This window comes from Gambusia affinis, linkage group LG12 (assembly GCF_019740435.1).
Source record: "Gambusia affinis linkage group LG12, SWU_Gaff_1.0, whole genome shotgun sequence".
Classification (NCBI taxonomy): domain Eukaryota; kingdom Metazoa; phylum Chordata; class Actinopteri; order Cyprinodontiformes; family Poeciliidae; genus Gambusia; species Gambusia affinis.
Window position 1 is genome coordinate 22372779 of NC_057879.1, and position 17215 is coordinate 22389993.

Below are 17215 nucleotides of genomic sequence, written 5' to 3' on the forward strand. Positions count from 1 at the left end.
AATATGCATTTTCTACTTTTCTAAAGCATTAGTTTCATAAGTTTTATCTTGGAAATGTATTTCTTCTTGCTTAATTTGTAATTATGCAATTTATTAGTGTGTTTAATTTTAGTCTTTAAAATGCCTGACTAGTTTGCACATAACCTATTTTTTTCTCTCTGATGCCACAGTTATAAAATATTAAATCAGATGTTCTGATCTGCCCATCAGTATTTACATAGCCGTTTTACCAAATACTTCTTACTCTTACTTGATTAATTTTATGGACAGTTACCTTTTTGGCAACTCTAAAAGTTGCCCCTTCTGTTTCCCCGATTGAGAACAATTTATTTAAAGCCACAAAAATCTTTATAAAATTGATAAAAACTCATGCTCACCTGTGTCAGGGAGCTGTAGACGGACAGCGGTAGGTCAACCATTCGCAAAGCTGCGGCCTTGAGAGACAACTGGGAGCTTGTCAGGGTCTCGTGTGTCATTTTGGCAGCGCTCTACCCATGACTTGGCAACGGCTTGGCGCTCGCCGACATTCCACCGGATCCGCTGAGGACGACAGCAGAGGAGATTTAACCTCAAAGAGCTGAGGAGGGGATAAAATGATGGTGTTATGTAAAGCCTCAGGTGTTCAGTATGTGCAAATACCTGAGAAACCTTGAACTAACGGCAGCCCTGGTACATACAGATATCACTCAATATTTTGAAAACCACTTTCCTTAAACAGGTTTTTGGACTTTATTTTTGTTAAAATATCTAGATAAACATAAAAGATAGCAACATGTTCAGGACACTATGCCACATCCAGTTAGATGAAATTACTTTTTCTGTTCATCGCAAGTTTAACTGGACTGCCTCCTTCAGATTGCTGGGAAATTGTAATTACTTCTCTAGTGATTGATAAATAGTTTTACATATCTGTGCTTTGTAACGTGAGGAGTCAATAAGACAATATGTACTGAATTTTTTGAATTTAAGAGAAAAACCAGTTCAGGAAAAAAAAAAAAATCACAAGATTTAGATCATTTGCTTTGGAACTCTTTATTGATCTTGATCTGTTTTTTAAAAAACCAGAAATAGTTCATTATAATGGTCAGCTTTATTTATAACATTGACTTGCACAGATATTTTTTAAATAATAATGAATCATTTTATAATCTAATGAAATCATTCATTTTCATCATTTTGTAATGTAAACTAACAAAATGATGTTACATTTTGTGAAGGAAACTTAGCAATTTCATTATATTTTTACTTTAATTTTCACTTTTACTTCAATAACCAGGAGGCTATGAAAAAACCTGCAACTTGAAACGAACCATACTCTTTATTTAACATTATATACAATTAATAAATCCCTATATTTAGTTAAAAATATTGAAGCCTAATTCTGCATTGAACTTTTTTGTTCAATGTTCTTACTATCACAAGTTTACCAAAAATAAATATAAACACTTTAGGAAGGTGTTTAATATGAATACTGTCACTATTTTAACAATAAAATAACAAATTATAGTAATTGAAAAGCAACGACATTCGCATTTACGACACTCAAAACAACTAATATGCCACACGGTTCTTTTTAACCTTTTTTAAAATATATTTATAAAACTAAAGCTTGTTGGCGACACTAATTCTGCAGCTGATAATGACATTAGCACATGGTCCAGAAATGATGGGAATGCACGGCCTGGCAGCACAGCTAAAGGCTAACTTAGACAGCAGGCTGGCTAACTTAGTTAAATTAGCTAAAAATAAACAATCCCACGGATTAATTATCGGCCTATCTCCAGTATGAATGTTAAAGGGTAAGAATATAAGACCTATCACCGATACATTTTCAGGTTCTCTCACTGCCTCCGCTCCAGCACCCGGTTGTTCGTCCACTCCTCCCGGTGACCTCGGTGGTTGTTAACTGACGAGTGAAGGACTCGAGCCTTGCTGCACGCGCTCAGCTCTCAACCAGCTTGGCCTTCAGAATAAAAGCACAACCTCAAGTCTGTGGTTATTTAATGGTGTTTCTGCGCCCTCTTCTGGATTTGGGTAGTATTGCAGTGCTTTATTCATGTCTGTTTTAGTAAAGGGAAGTACTTCAAGCATTTCAATTATACACATGAATATAATGATGAGTTGTTTAAAAAATAGTTATATAAATATAAAATAAATACATAGTATAAAGTGCTTCTAAAGTGTAAATATGAGGTATATATTTAAGAAGTGATGTTGACCAAAATGATTAAGTTGATAAAGTTTTGAAGAATACATTTTTTAAATTGCCTTCTCTGTTGTTGGCAGAAAACATAAATATGACTTTTCCTCACTCCATTGTTACTCCATTACTTTTCTTTATTTCACATTTTTTCCATTTCTGCATTGTCTGCAGATTTTGCTCATATTAACTATCTATTTTCATTCTCAGTTCTTTCTTCTTTATAGAAACTATTTTTGGTCTTGTGTTTTTTTTCTAGAATTGTCCATTAGCACATGTAGAATTGCCCATAGCTTCAAGTTTTCCTTTATAGATAAACACAGCAAACAGCCATATGAACTCTATTTTATGCCACAGATAAAGTATCCACTCCTGCCTCAGCGCTTCTCTGGTTCTCTTCTAAATGTTGGCATTAACTTTGTTTATATTTTCTTATACATAGAAAGAACACCCTGTTGATTTTTATTTATTAAATAGAGTGGAAACAAAACTCTAACTTTACTTAGGTAAAATTTCTACAAACTTGACACACTACAGGTAATTTTACTGAATTAAGAACAAACATGTTTTAACCAAAAAGGCACCTGAAACTCTTTTCATTTGTACACAAGCTTCATTGTTCTACTGCCATTTTCTATCTGCTCTGCTTTTTATGCAACTTGGAGGTAAAGTGAACATACAGTAAATGTTCACTTTCAGTAAATGTTCATTTGAAATACTTTTCCTTGCTCTAACATTCTAACATTCATAGATTGTAAGTAAGTTGTATGCTAAAAATGTATTTGGAAAAGATGTTGCTGAATTTGGACATTTTTAATTATGTGATTTGCATTCATTTTTTCATGTTAGTCCATGCAATCCCATAATTTGTACATTCCTATTTTTGTCTGATGATACAATTTTAAATATGAAATCAGATATTATGATTGGGAACTCAATACTTGAATACCCGTTTTACAAAATAGCTGAATTAATTAAACATGAGTAAAAATCTATTGAAATCATTCAACTCCTAAGCAAGTAAAATTTGGGGGTACTCCAATTACTGCTAAAAAAATAGCTCATTTAAAACTTCATCAAGTACATTGATGACGGCAAAGGAATATTCAGGGGAAATTTGATTTGGTTGGTATTCCAATTTTTTCACACTAGATGGCACTTGGGATGGGTTCACTGCACAATGTATTTAATTATTGTGTGAATACTCTTTACATGACACTGATTTTTAATCAAGGACTTATATATAATTTATTCTTATTGTAATTTATACTGTTTAATTATTTCTCTAAATGACATTTATGTAATCGATGAGAGTATATGAGAATAATCATACTTGATAATACTGACTTGATAAAGAATAACACAATTGCTAAATTTAAAAATATTTAGCAATAGGTAGGATTTGTTTTTGGCAGGATTTGTTTTTTATTTTAGGTTTATTGAGAAATTAATTTATTCATTTATTTAACTTTTTTTAATGTATTTAACTCTTAATGTATTTCACACAACACCGGTTTTCCACTGAATCGTGTAACCATCGTATCCTGTGACGAAAAGGGGCGGGGACAGTTGTAACGTTAGCAACCACGCTGAGAGACTGGGAAGGGGGGAAGCGTTATCGTTACAGTGAAGGATTGCCCTCTGAGAAAATGTCTCGAAATACAGACCAAATGTTTATCTGAGACGTCAAGAAGAGCTGAGTTTACTTGAGAAGCGGCGTGTCTTTATATCGAGCCGGTAAGGACCGCGGGTGGTTTTATTTTTGTTGATAGCAAAGACTCCTGTATTGGTTCGTCACTGATCACCAGTAACCTTAGCTAGCTAATCAGTTAGCATGACCGTAGCGAGATGGTTATCAGTGACGAAGCGTCACACGGAAACATTTCTTTTTGTGAGAGTACGTTTACACTGCGTTTTAACGTTAACAGAGAAGCTATTGTTAAGTTGAAACCCAAATAACCGCTTTAAAATTGATCAGTCACTGCCAACGGGCTAATGCTAACAGCGAAGTCAGCCTTTGACGCCTCGCCTGATTTTGACAGCTCACTCTGAGAGGAGCAGCGGACCAGGCCAAACCCACACACTTCTGCAATTTGATTTAAATCCAAAAACAAGTAACCCATTTCCTTTTTTTGATAACTAATGCATAAAGAGTCGATTTTTTTTCTTCCTTTAACATTAAATTTTTAAACTATTTCTTAGCTTCCAGGTAAACGACGCCGATTCACGTTTTCTGCACAATGGTTTTTGTTAACTTGTTGTTGGTCTTGCTAACCCAAGATATTAATATATCTCGAGATATTCACTTTTCCACAAATAGCACTTAACCATGCAATCAAAGTATTATTATTACATTTTAATCGAGCACGGGTTTTGTTTGCGATGCTTTGACTGTGTGAGCGCCCCACCCTGCATGTCAAAGCAGGATTAACACCCTCGGGCCCCTTTAGGCATCTCAGCACACGGGCCCCTCAGGGACCCTATTTTAATTAGAAGCTCTTTACATCACACATTACAAACTATAAAACCCACATTTGGGGCAATTAAATGATGACTAATAGTTGGTAGAAATGAAAATCTTGTTGTTTATTCCTAAACTGACCTGTGAATAATGATAATTTGGCTAATTCTGAAGTTTCTTTATGAACTTTAACCTTAAATATTTGGAATATTTAAGTAGTTATGAATATTAATATCTATCTATCTACTTATGCTTTTAATAAAGTGCATTAATTTCTAAAACGTCTTTTTATAACCTTATAGATCAAATACTGTCAATTTGAGTGTGTTACATGTTTTAATTTGGCAAATAAAACTGATCTTATATTAGTTCAAATGATTTATTTTGATTTACCAAACAAAATCCAATACCAATTTTATTTGTTGTTTTTTTAAAAATCAGATTTAAAAACTGCTTTTAATTAATTGAGTATATTTTCTGACATTTCCTTAAAGCATTTTTTCACCCAATGAACCAATTAGCATTAAAAATAACAGTTTATTCAAAATCCAGTAATCATACTGTTTCAGTAACATTTGATTGAAAAACAAAACAAGGCTATATATCATAAGTATATAGGCGCACAAACGGAGATCCATGAGAATCAATAAATGTGTTTCATTAATAAAATAATGCAAATATAAGTAAAGTGTATGATGAAACTTGCATGGCAATATCAATTCTGCATCAGCTTTTGAAATCAAGGGCAATTAAATTATTAATTTGACGAGAGAGAAGAAAAAGAAGCTCTGACAATGAGATGTTTCATCTCTTGTAGTTTTATGGAGAAATATAGAGGGAAACTGTTTCATTTATAAATCTTATATGCACTCCAAGCCTGGGTGCACAATGTAGTAGTGGTGTGAAAAGGTATAATTTGAGAAACGTATGATGCATATTACCTAAAAAATGTGTAGGACGCCTGTGATGTTAAGCTGTTTGTTTGTTTGTAATGACACTATCTGCACTGCAGAGTGAAACCAGCTTTCCAGGTGTGTTTCTTTTGTTGAGTTTATTGTACTCGACCTTTCAGCCATGCTTCCAAAGTTCAGTGCAAGTTTATACTGTATCATTTTAGAAGGGTAAAATGGTACAGAAATTAAGTTTTGCTTCACCACGTGAATTACTTGTTTGTTTATTTGTATAAAATGGAACAGTCTGCATTTTGTAAACTATTCTCATGAGCCATTTTCATTTTATTAATGAGCAGCGTGCATATTGACTTGAACGTCATTATATTTATTACAAGTTTGTATTTACGTTATTATCTCCCCGTTGAAATAAGCTACGCTTTCATGACTTCCTGTTTGCAAGAGAAGAACATTAATGTTCCCTTAATGCTGCAAATAACTCTAAAAGCCATCACCCTCCTAAATCACAACCATAAATGTATTAGAGGATTAGAGCTTGTGTTTCATAGCGTTTAGCTCGATAAACCTATCAGATGTCTTGTTAAAGAGCTGCCGCTGTGCCTTTTGTTTTAAATGATGCTTTGACGGTGCAATATATTTTGAACATGTTAAGTAAGTCGCAGCGCAGCTGACAGTTTGCAGATGTGCTGCGCAAAATATGGCTGTGTGTTTAGTTTGTTGCATTGCAAGTTTTCTAGTCTGCAGAAATTACCTTTTCAGTTTTTACCTCAATGTGTGTTTTATTTAAGGTTACACTATATATAAATAGCTGAATAATAAATGATTTTCAAACTCTTGAAAAACAGTAAATCAATTAATCGCATGACAAATTAACCCAAGGTCACTAATTTCCATTTGCGTTATTTATCAGTTTTCTCCTTGTCTCTCTCTCTATCTAACAAAAACTAAATGACAAACCTCTCCAGTCTCAACTAGTTATTTTTTTGTGTTAGTTAATTTTGTCTACAGAGACTCCATAATTTAATTTATTTGGTGTTTCTGTTTTGTTTATTTGGGCTATTTAAAATGTCTTCCAGTTCCTGGGTTAAATGATCATTACATTTTAAAGTTTGTTAATCTTTGAGAATGTGTTCTTGCACTATTATGCCATTACCATTATATTACTTAAAAATGGTTTCGGAACAACAATATTATCAATTATCGCAATAACTTCTAGGACAATTAATAGTCCAATAAAATTTCTTATTGTGAATTGATTTTATACAGTAAAGTTACTGCTTTTATCTTTTGTGCACATGCTTCATTATTTGAGTTTTTCTGATTTATTCTCATTTCATTGCTCCTCTGTTTACCGTCCCTTTAGACTCTAACATCACTGCTTTATGTCACAACTTAATACAAGAACCATGATTTCTGCACGCACGGAGACGATCGCCTGTTTAATGCAACTGTTCCTCAAACAAAACGTTTGATCACATCACCTCACATATTCTTTCTCTCTGTAGCTTTACAAATATTCATCTGTGGTGTCTTAAAGTTTTTGTAGAGGAGAGGAAATCCTGTGGAATGCTGCCTCTTTTTGTTAATGCGTTGGTTTTGGATTTTAGATTTGGACAGTTGTTGTGACCTGTAACCGTGGCAACGTGGCATAGTTTTTACATCTTCTAGCACCTAATTAGCATCTGAAAAGTTCAAATAGTCCCAGAGGAGTTGAAAAGGAGGCTTTGTGAATCTGGCTTTTTATCCACGAAACAAGACAGGAATTTAAAGAGGAGAAGCAGAAGCAAACGAGGTGGATTAGCAGTGCTTGCCAATTACTTATTGTATCATGCAGGACATGTTACCATGGAATATTGTCTCTCCTGCCTTGATTTTGAGCTGTTACCATGCCCTGCAGCAGCAATCTTCAGTCAGAGACCTCTAGTTTGTTGGAAGACTGACTGCTACGATGAGTTACAGCAACATAATGTATTATTTAATTGAATTGGAATAATTACATACTACTAAATAAACATGTAACTGTTTTAATCTGGACTACTGATCAACAAACAGTAAGAAGTTCTGATGAACAAAATGATAATAAATCCTCACTGGAGGGGGTGCTGTGGTGACGCAGGGGGAAAGCACAACCCACATATTGTGGCCTTAGGCTTCGTGGTGGTGGTCACAAGTTCGATTCCTGACCTGGCGACATGTGCTGCATGTCTTCCCTCATTACCCAGTTTCCTTTCAAATAAAGAGCACTATAAAAATATCCTCAATGGAATGAGTAAGTAATAATTATTATTATTATTAAAATATTGCAGTTTGTTGTTAAAGTATCGAACCGTTTCACATTCTGTCACAGTTCAGCCACAAACGTCAATGTATTTAATTGTAATGCAAGTCTTTTGGGTTATCTGTCAACCAGATTTGCACGTCTAGAGACTGAAATTAATGCCTGTTTCCCAGGGTGAAATGGCTCAAGTTCAGACAGGCTTGGAAGGATAGTCGTAGTGTGGCAAAATTAATCTTCCAGTTTGGATTCTCAGTTGGATTTGGGTGTGGATTTTATCTGGGACACATTCTGACACATAAATCAACTGGAACTGGTCTCACTGGAAGTTGAACCTCTGCCATCGGCTTTTCTTAAAGCATTGCCCTGTATTTAGCACCATTGATCTTCCCGTCAACTCTGACCAGCTTCGATGTCCCTTCACCATGATGCTGTTACTTCCGTGTTCCAAAGTGGGGATAGTATGTTAGTTTCTCACACACAGCATCTTGCATGTAGGCAAAGAAATTCCACTTTGGTCTCATCTCACTAGATCACAGTCTTTAGATATGTTTACTATAATACTTGGCAAACACGTCTTACATCCTTTTATTGGATTGTACCAAACTAAACTAGTGCTGCAACTACTGATTACTTTAATAATTGATTATTTTGGCAATTAACTCTTTACTCTGATGATTAATTGATTAATCGGATAGGGAAACTGCCACATTCCGCAAATTTTTCATTTAACCACTTAAGAGTTTTTATACAACATTAAAAATACATTAAAAGTTTGTTTTTTAAATAAGAAAATAAACATTTCATTGCCTAAAATGCAATAACAAATCATTCCTTAAGTGAACAGTTGATTATTTGTAGCAAAGGATGCATCTGCAACTAAAAAATATTACTGACAAAGGAAAGTTTTTTTTTTCTTTAACTTAATGGGACATTATGTTTTGTGCATTTTTTGATTATTGCACTGACCATGTTGTTTTTTTAGCAAACGGCCTGTTTTAAGTCTATATACTCCAGTTAATGATTAATTGATTACTAAATTAGTTGACAATTATTTCAGTAATCAATTCATCACGATTAATTGCAGCCCTAATTTAATGTAAAACAATCTACCATTTTCTTCTTCTTCTTCTTCTTCATAATTACACACTCTGCTTTATGTTAGTTTATCACATAAAATACATTAAAGTCTGTGGTTTTAATGTGATGAAATATACGTCGTTTAGCTTTAGAACCATGTTGCTCTGACTTTAACATTCCTTTCATTTTGAGTTTAGCGCGTCTTATAGTCGTTGTTTCATTTATATTTGTGATAACATTATAACTGCTCCCCTGATTAAACAAAGCGGTCGCTCACATGGCTGACAGTGATCAGGAACATTGAGAAGGTATTTGCAGACTGCATTCTCGCTGTTCCCATTGCACCACTTCGGCTTGTAGTTTTGGATGCTTCACCAGCAAATAAGTTCTACTCCTGGATTCGGAATATGATAAGATACATTTCATATATCTGGGTGTGACCTGATGGTGTTTTTTTTTGTTTTTTTTTTTGAGTCGTTACTCAAGATATCAGTGTGTTAAATGTTTTTGTGCACACAGGCGTGGCAAAACTCGTCATGCATGGAGATGCAGGTTACAGTAAACTGATTAATGTTTCCTGTGTCGACTATCAGATGAAGGGCTTTTGCGGAACCTTTTGAGAGAAACACAGGAAGTAACTGAACCTTTAAAGCTAATTTCAACAAACAGTGTTAATGTGCTTTTTGCAGACTGGACAGTGAGGGATGCCGCCAGCGTCCAGCTGTGACTGCCCCCACCTGGACTGTGTGGGGGAAATCACCAAGGAGGAACTTATCCAGAAATCAAATGTGAGTAATTTTACTACTGTTACGACTGGCTCAAGGTCATAACAAAAACGGGAGATCATGCAGTGGTTAACGTGCTTAACAAGGAAGTTTTATTAACAAAAACAATGGATTGTGAATGTCAGTATCAGTGGTGTAATGCAAATGCTTGGATGTGGTGTGTGGGTGCATATGGAAGTGTTGAAGTGCAAAAACAAAGACAAACTCAAATGTGCAGAAGGAGGGGAGCTGAGGCCTGGCACCAAAACACAACAAGCATCAAGCAGCAGAGTGGACGCCGAAGGTGGAGACGGCCAGGTTTAAATGCTCTGTGCTCCAAATGAACTAATCAGCAGCACCTGTAAAGGGGAGGAGCACAAAGACAGACAACAAGGCACCTGCAACTCAGCCCATAAGGCCCAGGGCCGTAACACTACTATAAACTGTAATTCATAGTTTTATTTCTGTTGTGCTAATTACTTAGCACAGTGGTGTCTACAGTCAGTCCTCAACGGGCCGTTGAGGACTGACACTACATGTACCGGTTCTCTTTCTGGTTCTGCACACATGAGGCCCTGTTTACACTACAACAATTTCTGGTGAAAATGGAAGAGTTTTGTTGTGTTTGTAGTGTACATTTACATCAAACCACCGAATGTTTTCTCTGACATCGGCACAGATTGAAAACGGGTTCTATAGTGTAATGTTTCTGAAACGTACCGGTGTCCGCTGTCTTTTAAACGGAGTGAATGGATCTTTTGTCAGGGAATCGCTAGCTCATGCTAAGTATGACGCAAAACATAGCTGCTTCCTATAATCCACAGAAGAAGAAACTATTGACAATTATGGTGTTACTACAATTTGTGTTTCCCCATCAGATACGGTTCCCTCAGCGTCTCTTCACCGCTCCGTGGCAAAATACACGTGTGCTTATTCAGCGCTCTTATCTAGAGAACTACGGACACCGTGAAAGCTCAAACAACGTGTTTCAGCAAAGTTATGCCGCTTTTTTCAACTGCATCCTAATCAGACGCACATAGTGTGTGTTTTTCCCCCAATATCTGGGGGAAAATATAATTTAAATAAAAAAAATAAAAAATACCACCCACTTAGTTTCAAAAAACCCAGCACCAACTAGTGGCGTGACACGGGCATTACATCTTTTCGATGTTTACCGTTACTGTGTAAACACAGATTGTAATTAGAACGTCTTCATGTAAATGTGTTAACAGAAATGGAACAAAAATTCCATTTTTGTTGTATCATTGTCATGTAAACAGGATCTCAATCAGTTCATGCTTCATTAGCATACCTCTGCGGAACTTTATGACATTCTATGAAGGTAACTGCATCGTTTAAATCAGAGCAGAGGTGCATTTAAAACCAGCAGGACACTAGCTGTTGAGGACTGGAGTAGACACCCATAACTTGGCATCTTTACCTCTCATTTTTAGGGCCATTGTCAAGACTGCAAAGTCAGGGGACCAAACCTGTGGGCTTGTTTGGAGGTAAGGTGATGCAAAAGCCTTCTTACCCCATGAAGATTTTTATGCTACTGCGACGACTAACTGCAGTGTTTTTTTATTTATATTGTATTAGGGCTGCAGATAATGATTATTTTAGTAATCGATTATTCTGACAATTAACTGATCAATCGTTTAAATAAAATGGATGCATTCTGCAGATTTTTCAGTTAACCTCTTAAGTTTATTTTTCAATATTAGAAATGCATAAGAAAATGCAAATCAACAAAATGATTTAGTTTGTTTTTTAAATTACAAAATAAAAATTGTATTGCCTAGAATGCAAAAATACAGCATTCCTTTAGTGCATGCTTGCTAATTTGTAGCAAAGTTTGTACTGGAAGTTAAAAAATACTTATAATGTCAACATATAAAAAGCAACCCTTTTTACTCGACTTAACAGATCATAACTGATCTGTTTACTATTATTATTTGATTTATAATTGAATAGCATCTTTAATGTATATATCAAAATGTATATCTTAGACCAAAGACTTTTATCATCCAGTTTTTGTTAGAAAGGAAAGAGAAAACAATAAATCATGCAAATGGAAATTCTTGAGTTTGTTTTAATTTATTATGGCGTTAATTGATTTATTCCGTATTGCGACAGGCTTAAACTTCCATTATTTTTACATTAGTGGAAAATGGTCTTAAAACGACATTATTGTTTATCGCAATAATTTATGGGACAATTTATCGTCCAGTAGAATCTTATGATGACAAAATGCTGAGAAGTTCTAAGTGTATGGGTACTTTTGTAAGGCATTGTGAGTTTTCATAATTTAACTCTGTTTTTTTTACTTTCTGCTGCATTCACCCTGGCGTTTTTCCTCTCTAGAACGGCTGTGCATATGTAGGCTGTGGAGAATCCCATGCTGACCACAGCACAGTCCATTCCCAGGTGAGAGATCTCCCAGCCTTTACGATGCATCTTAGCCAGAAAAAGATTCAACTTGAGACTATGATGTTTAACTTGAAACTATTAAAAGAGAAACTATTAAAAGAGGAGGATTGAGTGAGGAAGTAGAGGAGGTGCATGTTGAAGTCCCTGAAATACCACATCAGAGTCCCTGGAGCCATTACTTACAATAAAACCACCTCCAGCACTGCATGTATTTTTAACCTCCTCTCCCTGTGATCTCACACACACACACACACACACATCCAGCACGTGCATCCTTTTAGCCCTTTGAAGTTTACTGAACTGACTCTCTGCCTAGATCTCCGCTTTCAGTTCGGTTTCAGCAGCGGATCATTTATTATTAATTTCCAATCCTCAGGGAGGTGGGGGAGATTCGCTAGTGCTCTCACCTCCATGGTTACAGTATCCACCACTCCTCTTTGCAGTCCTGCAGTTTACTCGACCTCTAGTCTTCTTGATTGAAACTTTCCTCCCCAGAACATTAGGGCCAATTGGGGTTAGGAGTAAAGGCCTATTTAAAAGGCAAACATGTAATTTGCTCTGCTTTGTTGTTTTTACATCAATGCAGTTAGAATGTGCAGGATTAAAATGTTATCTTCTTCTTTCTTTATTCGACGTCGTATTTAAATCTTTTATGAAATGCTTTTTGTGTGCTGAATGCCCTGAAGGGAAAAATTGTTTAATCTTCTTCTCTTCACCATTCATCCTGTCTGGATCTGGCAGAGATTATTACTGAGATTACAGTTTGAAATTTACTCCTTATGCAGCTGAATTTGGAAGTTTTTGTTTTATTTGTAAGGAAGCTAAGGTTAAAGTATTTGTCCATCCACTGGTTAGCCATCTAACTGGCCGCTCTACCCTTCAGACTATCAACAATCCTGAGAGTTTTGGAAATCTGAGTGCAGAAAAGAGTGAACACTATTTGTATAAAGCAGGGGTCTCAAACTCCAGGCCTCGAGGGCCGCAGTCCTGCAGTTTTTAGATGTGCCACAGCTACAAAACACTGGAATGAAATGGCTTAATTACCTCCACCTTGTGTAGATCAGTTCTCCAGAGCCTTAATTATTCAATTCAGGTGTGCTGCAGCAGAGGCACATCTAAAAGTTGCAGAACTGCGGCCCTCGAGGACTGGAGTTTGAGACCCCTGGTATAAAGGAACTCAAACAGTGGCTGCTTGTGTTATTAATATTTTATAGATGGGCTCAAGTCAAGCTTAGTAGTGTAGCACATGTAAGCAACAAGGCAGTTTAAAGTGCTTTACATAATATGATCAACAAACTAAACAAAAAAGAAACGCTAAGTGGAACAAAAAAGAGAAGAAACAAAAAGTTATAAACCAGACTAGAATTAATTTATTTTCTAATTGATCCTTGATTTAAAGAAACTCTGTGTTTCAACAGTTCAGCAGTTTTCTGGAAGTTTGTTCCAGATTTGTGGTGCTTAGAAGCTGAATGTTGCTTCTCCATGTTTGGTTCTGGTTCTGGGGATGCAGAACCAGAACCAGAATACCTGAAAGATCTGGAAGGTTGCTATGACAATAGCAGATCTTTAATTCGATCTTTAAAAACGGTGCTAAACCGTTCAGTGATTTATAAACTAACAGTATTTTAAAGTCTATTCTCTGAGCTACAGGGAGCCAGTGGGGGGACTTTAGAACTGGGTGATGGGCTCTATCTTCCTGGTTTTAGTCAGAACGCCAGCAGCAGCATTCCGGATCAGCTTAGGCAGACCTGTGAAACATTTTCCTTCATGTTGCAGTAATTGATGGGGCTAAAAATAAACGCATGGATGAGTTTCTCTAGATCTTATTGTGACATTAGACCTCTATTCCTGGAAATGTTTTTCTGGGGATAGAAGGCTGAATTTGTAAATGTCTTTATGTGGCTCTTAATGTTCAGGTTTGAATCCATCACTACACCCAGATTTCAGGCCTGATCTCTAGTTTCCAGCTGTAATAACTGAACCTGAGCGTTGACTCCAGATTGTTCCTCTTTAGGTTAAAAGATAATAACTTCAGTTTTGTTTCAATTCAGGTGGGGAAAGTTTTGGTACCTCCACACAGTGATTGAATGGGTTCATAGTCTTCTGGTGATATTGTAATGTAGAGCTGTGTATCATCTGCATACTTATGAAATCTAAACTTATTTCCTTTTATATTGTGAACTATTGGGAGCATATAGATATTGAACAATATCAATATTGAGTATTGGACCAGAGTCCAGTTGCTTTAATAATATGTCGTGGTCAACAGTGTCAAAAGCTGCGCTTAGGTCCAACAGAACCAGCACTGTGGTTCTTCCACAGTCTATATTTATGGGGATATCATCGAACGCTTTGACTAGGACGGTCTTTGTAACAGACTGAAAGATGTCAAAGCAATCGGTTATCGTTAGGAAAGTATTTAACTGTTGAAACGATGCTTCTTTAATATCTCTGCTGATGGAAATAAAGGGTCATGAGAACTGAAGGCTAAAGAGTTAAATAGTTGTAGAAATATTTTGGTTTTTCTAATTGAAATAAATTGACAGCAACGTCAAAACAGTTACCTGAAACAAGGCGTTATAAGGTTTGGTGAAGAGGCATATTTACAGCATTCTTATTCATGGTTTGCCTCGTACATTTTCCTTCATGAATCTTTTAAATGGGTCGGGGGAGATTTGGGTACCGTGTTCCATCTGGTGCGTCTCTTTTGCCAAATCGGTCCTGGCCCGCTGCGCAAAGGCTAATGGACTCCCTTATGAATAATACAGGATCTGCTGGTTGGCTGCTGCTCATGTTCAGTCAAACTGTTTCACTGCTGTTGTGTGTCAGGGCGGCAGTGGGTCAGCGGGTCTCGGACATTTTCCTCAACACAGCCGCCTCCACCTGTAATACCAGCAACCAGACACTAAGAGCTCAGCCTGAATTTTGTTAAACCTTTTGTGTTAACGTCTGTGAATCCATTTTTTGTCTTGATAAGTCAAAACGTCACACCCGTGTTCAAGTCCAAACATTTAAGCTATTTTTATATTCTCAATGAAAACAGGGCTTGAAAGCCATTTTAGGGTGAAACTTGTCATAAAAGAATTAAAAATTCTTGGATGGAAAACAGTTAGTCCAGTCATGTAGGAAGCTTGTGGAGTTTTGTGTAGAATAAATGTATTTTTTAATCTTAATTCCGATACGTGTATATATATTTTTTGGACCATTTTGGCTTAATTACTGCTCTCATTGTGTTTTTCTTTCGGTAAATTGCCTTTAAAAAATAAAAAAATCTGATTAATCCAGTTAACATTTAATCAAATGCTAAATTAGTTGAGTATCTCAAAAATGAATTAATCACGATTAATCTGATCAGCCCTACATTAAATTCAAACTAATCTCATTGCATAATGTGTTTCAGATCTAATGAAATATGAATTATAATTCAATCTAGCCAAAGTTACTTGATTATTTTAAGCCAGTGTTTTGGGTTTGTATGCTTAAAATAAGGAACATATTAACAGATATTGATAATATTTGTTACAACCGAAACAGTTCTTCAACTAGAACACATTCAGCTCAATTTGAATATCATATATTTGACCTTTGACTTCCAAGATAAATATCTTTGTCAGTGACTCCCTCTAGAGAAAACGCATATTAAGCACCGAGCCACTTAAACAGGGATTGTTTCTATGAAAAGAAATACATTATAGTGCAAAAGATTTGACTGTTCTGAAATCATTCATCGTAATAAATATTAATAGAATGTTCTGTTTTCCTCTGTAGACTGCATTGTGATAAATAGGCTGTGTGTCTCACCTGCAGTAAACAGCTGCATGAAACAAGGCCACCAGAGGAAAACCATCCATAACTACACCAACCTCAAACACCTCTGTGCATTTCCATTATAGGGAATGTCATTTACTACGACTTTATAGTTTTATTTTAATTATTTGAGTTGTGACTCCTTCAGAATCACTGTTTGATTGTTTAGCAGGGATTTTAATATTGTTTTCATTGATTTTTGTGCAGGAGACGAGGCACAACCTGACGGTGAATCTGACGACGCTTCGAGTTTGGTGCTACGCTTGTGGCAAAGAAGTTTTCCTGGAGCGTAAATTAGGTCCTCACTCTCTAAACGCCATCGTCGAACCTCTTCCCTTACCGCAGAATGACGTGCAGGTACAAGCCGCCTTCGCTTTTTCAACTAGGGTTAATGTTACAGAGCAGTTTGTATTGGTTGCATGTGTTGCTGCACAAGATTCAGCAGTTGCAAAATATTAAAATTGTGCTTATTTGTTTACTAAATAACGTACTATGGTTTTATCTGTGGACGATGTTTCTTTAGGATAACAGTAAGGCCCCTGGGAGCCCAACTTCTCTGAAGCCGCCCTCTAATGTTGGTTATGAAGACTTGGACATGGAGACAGAAGAGGAGGACGACCTGCGGGCCAGAGGTGAGTTCACCAAATTGTGTTTTTATGTGAAAAACACAAGAAAATGCTTTTAAGAAGTCTCCTTCTTCTTTCTAGACAAGTGGTTTTAAGTAGAGATGTACAGGTCCAATATTAATATCCATATTTGTCCCAATATTGCAAAAAGAAAAAAAAAGATTAATCACATAGTGTGACAATGTTCCCAGTCTATAAGGGTGGATCTATTCAGTCTAATTCTGTGCTTTGTGCTCTGAGTAATGTCTTTATTTTTTATTTGACATTATATCTAGATTTCCTTTTTGCACTTCCTGAACCACTTGAAGGGATTGTTGGTTTATTTTCTACATGTTTGATCAAAGTAGACAAAAACCTGCTGGTTTTGTCACTTTGAGTTTCTTTATTTATTTTACATTGGCTGTTATACTCAGTATTGCTCTTGCTGATCATATCAAAGCTGTTTTTGCATGTTTGACCAAGATATTGGTGTATTATTTTATTTTTTAAGGATTTTATATGAGTCTCCATTTTACCCGCTGCGCCCCCTGGTGGTGTATTTAAGTGTGCTGTGCTGGTGGAGAGTTATCAAATAAATTTGTAATTCAGTATATTAATGTCTGTGTTTAAAAATTAGAAGCGTTTTAAGTCATTTAAGCTCTGTTCTTCTGTATCGGCTGAT

The 17215-nt window shown here is 36.0% G+C and overlaps 2 protein-coding genes across 6 annotated transcripts in view; one reads left to right on the plus strand and one right to left on the minus strand.

The window, feature by feature from the left end:
• The window catches only part of miga1 (mitoguardin 1), an 18910-nt gene extending 16943 nt beyond the window's left edge, over positions 1-1967 (minus strand). The window contains exons 1-2 of one of the 4 annotated variants that reach the window (XM_044135430.1): positions 1828-1967; positions 378-540 (exon numbers count right to left, since the gene is read on the minus strand). In XM_044135430.1, the coding sequence (XP_043991365.1) occupies positions 378-476 (99 nt within the window). In that variant the 5' untranslated portion in view covers positions 477-540; positions 1828-1967. Of the gene's footprint in view, positions 1-377; positions 578-1821 lie in introns of all 4 variants that reach the window. The other 3 variants (XM_044135428.1, XM_044135431.1, XM_044135429.1) reach the window with 3 other exon arrangements.
• A 1780-nt stretch (positions 1968-3747) lies between these two features.
• usp33 (ubiquitin specific peptidase 33) overlaps positions 3748-17215 on the plus strand; it is a 32568-nt gene continuing 19100 nt past the window's right edge. For both annotated transcript variants that reach the window (XM_044133785.1, XM_044133786.1), the window contains exons 1-6: positions 3748-3937; positions 9617-9715; positions 11146-11199; positions 12056-12118; positions 16136-16285; positions 16452-16560. In XM_044133785.1, the coding sequence (XP_043989720.1) occupies positions 9632-9715; positions 11146-11199; positions 12056-12118; positions 16136-16285; positions 16452-16560 (460 nt within the window). In that variant the 5' untranslated portion in view covers positions 3748-3937; positions 9617-9631. The remainder of the gene's footprint in view (positions 3938-9616; positions 9716-11145; positions 11200-12055; positions 12119-16135; positions 16286-16451; positions 16561-17215) is intronic.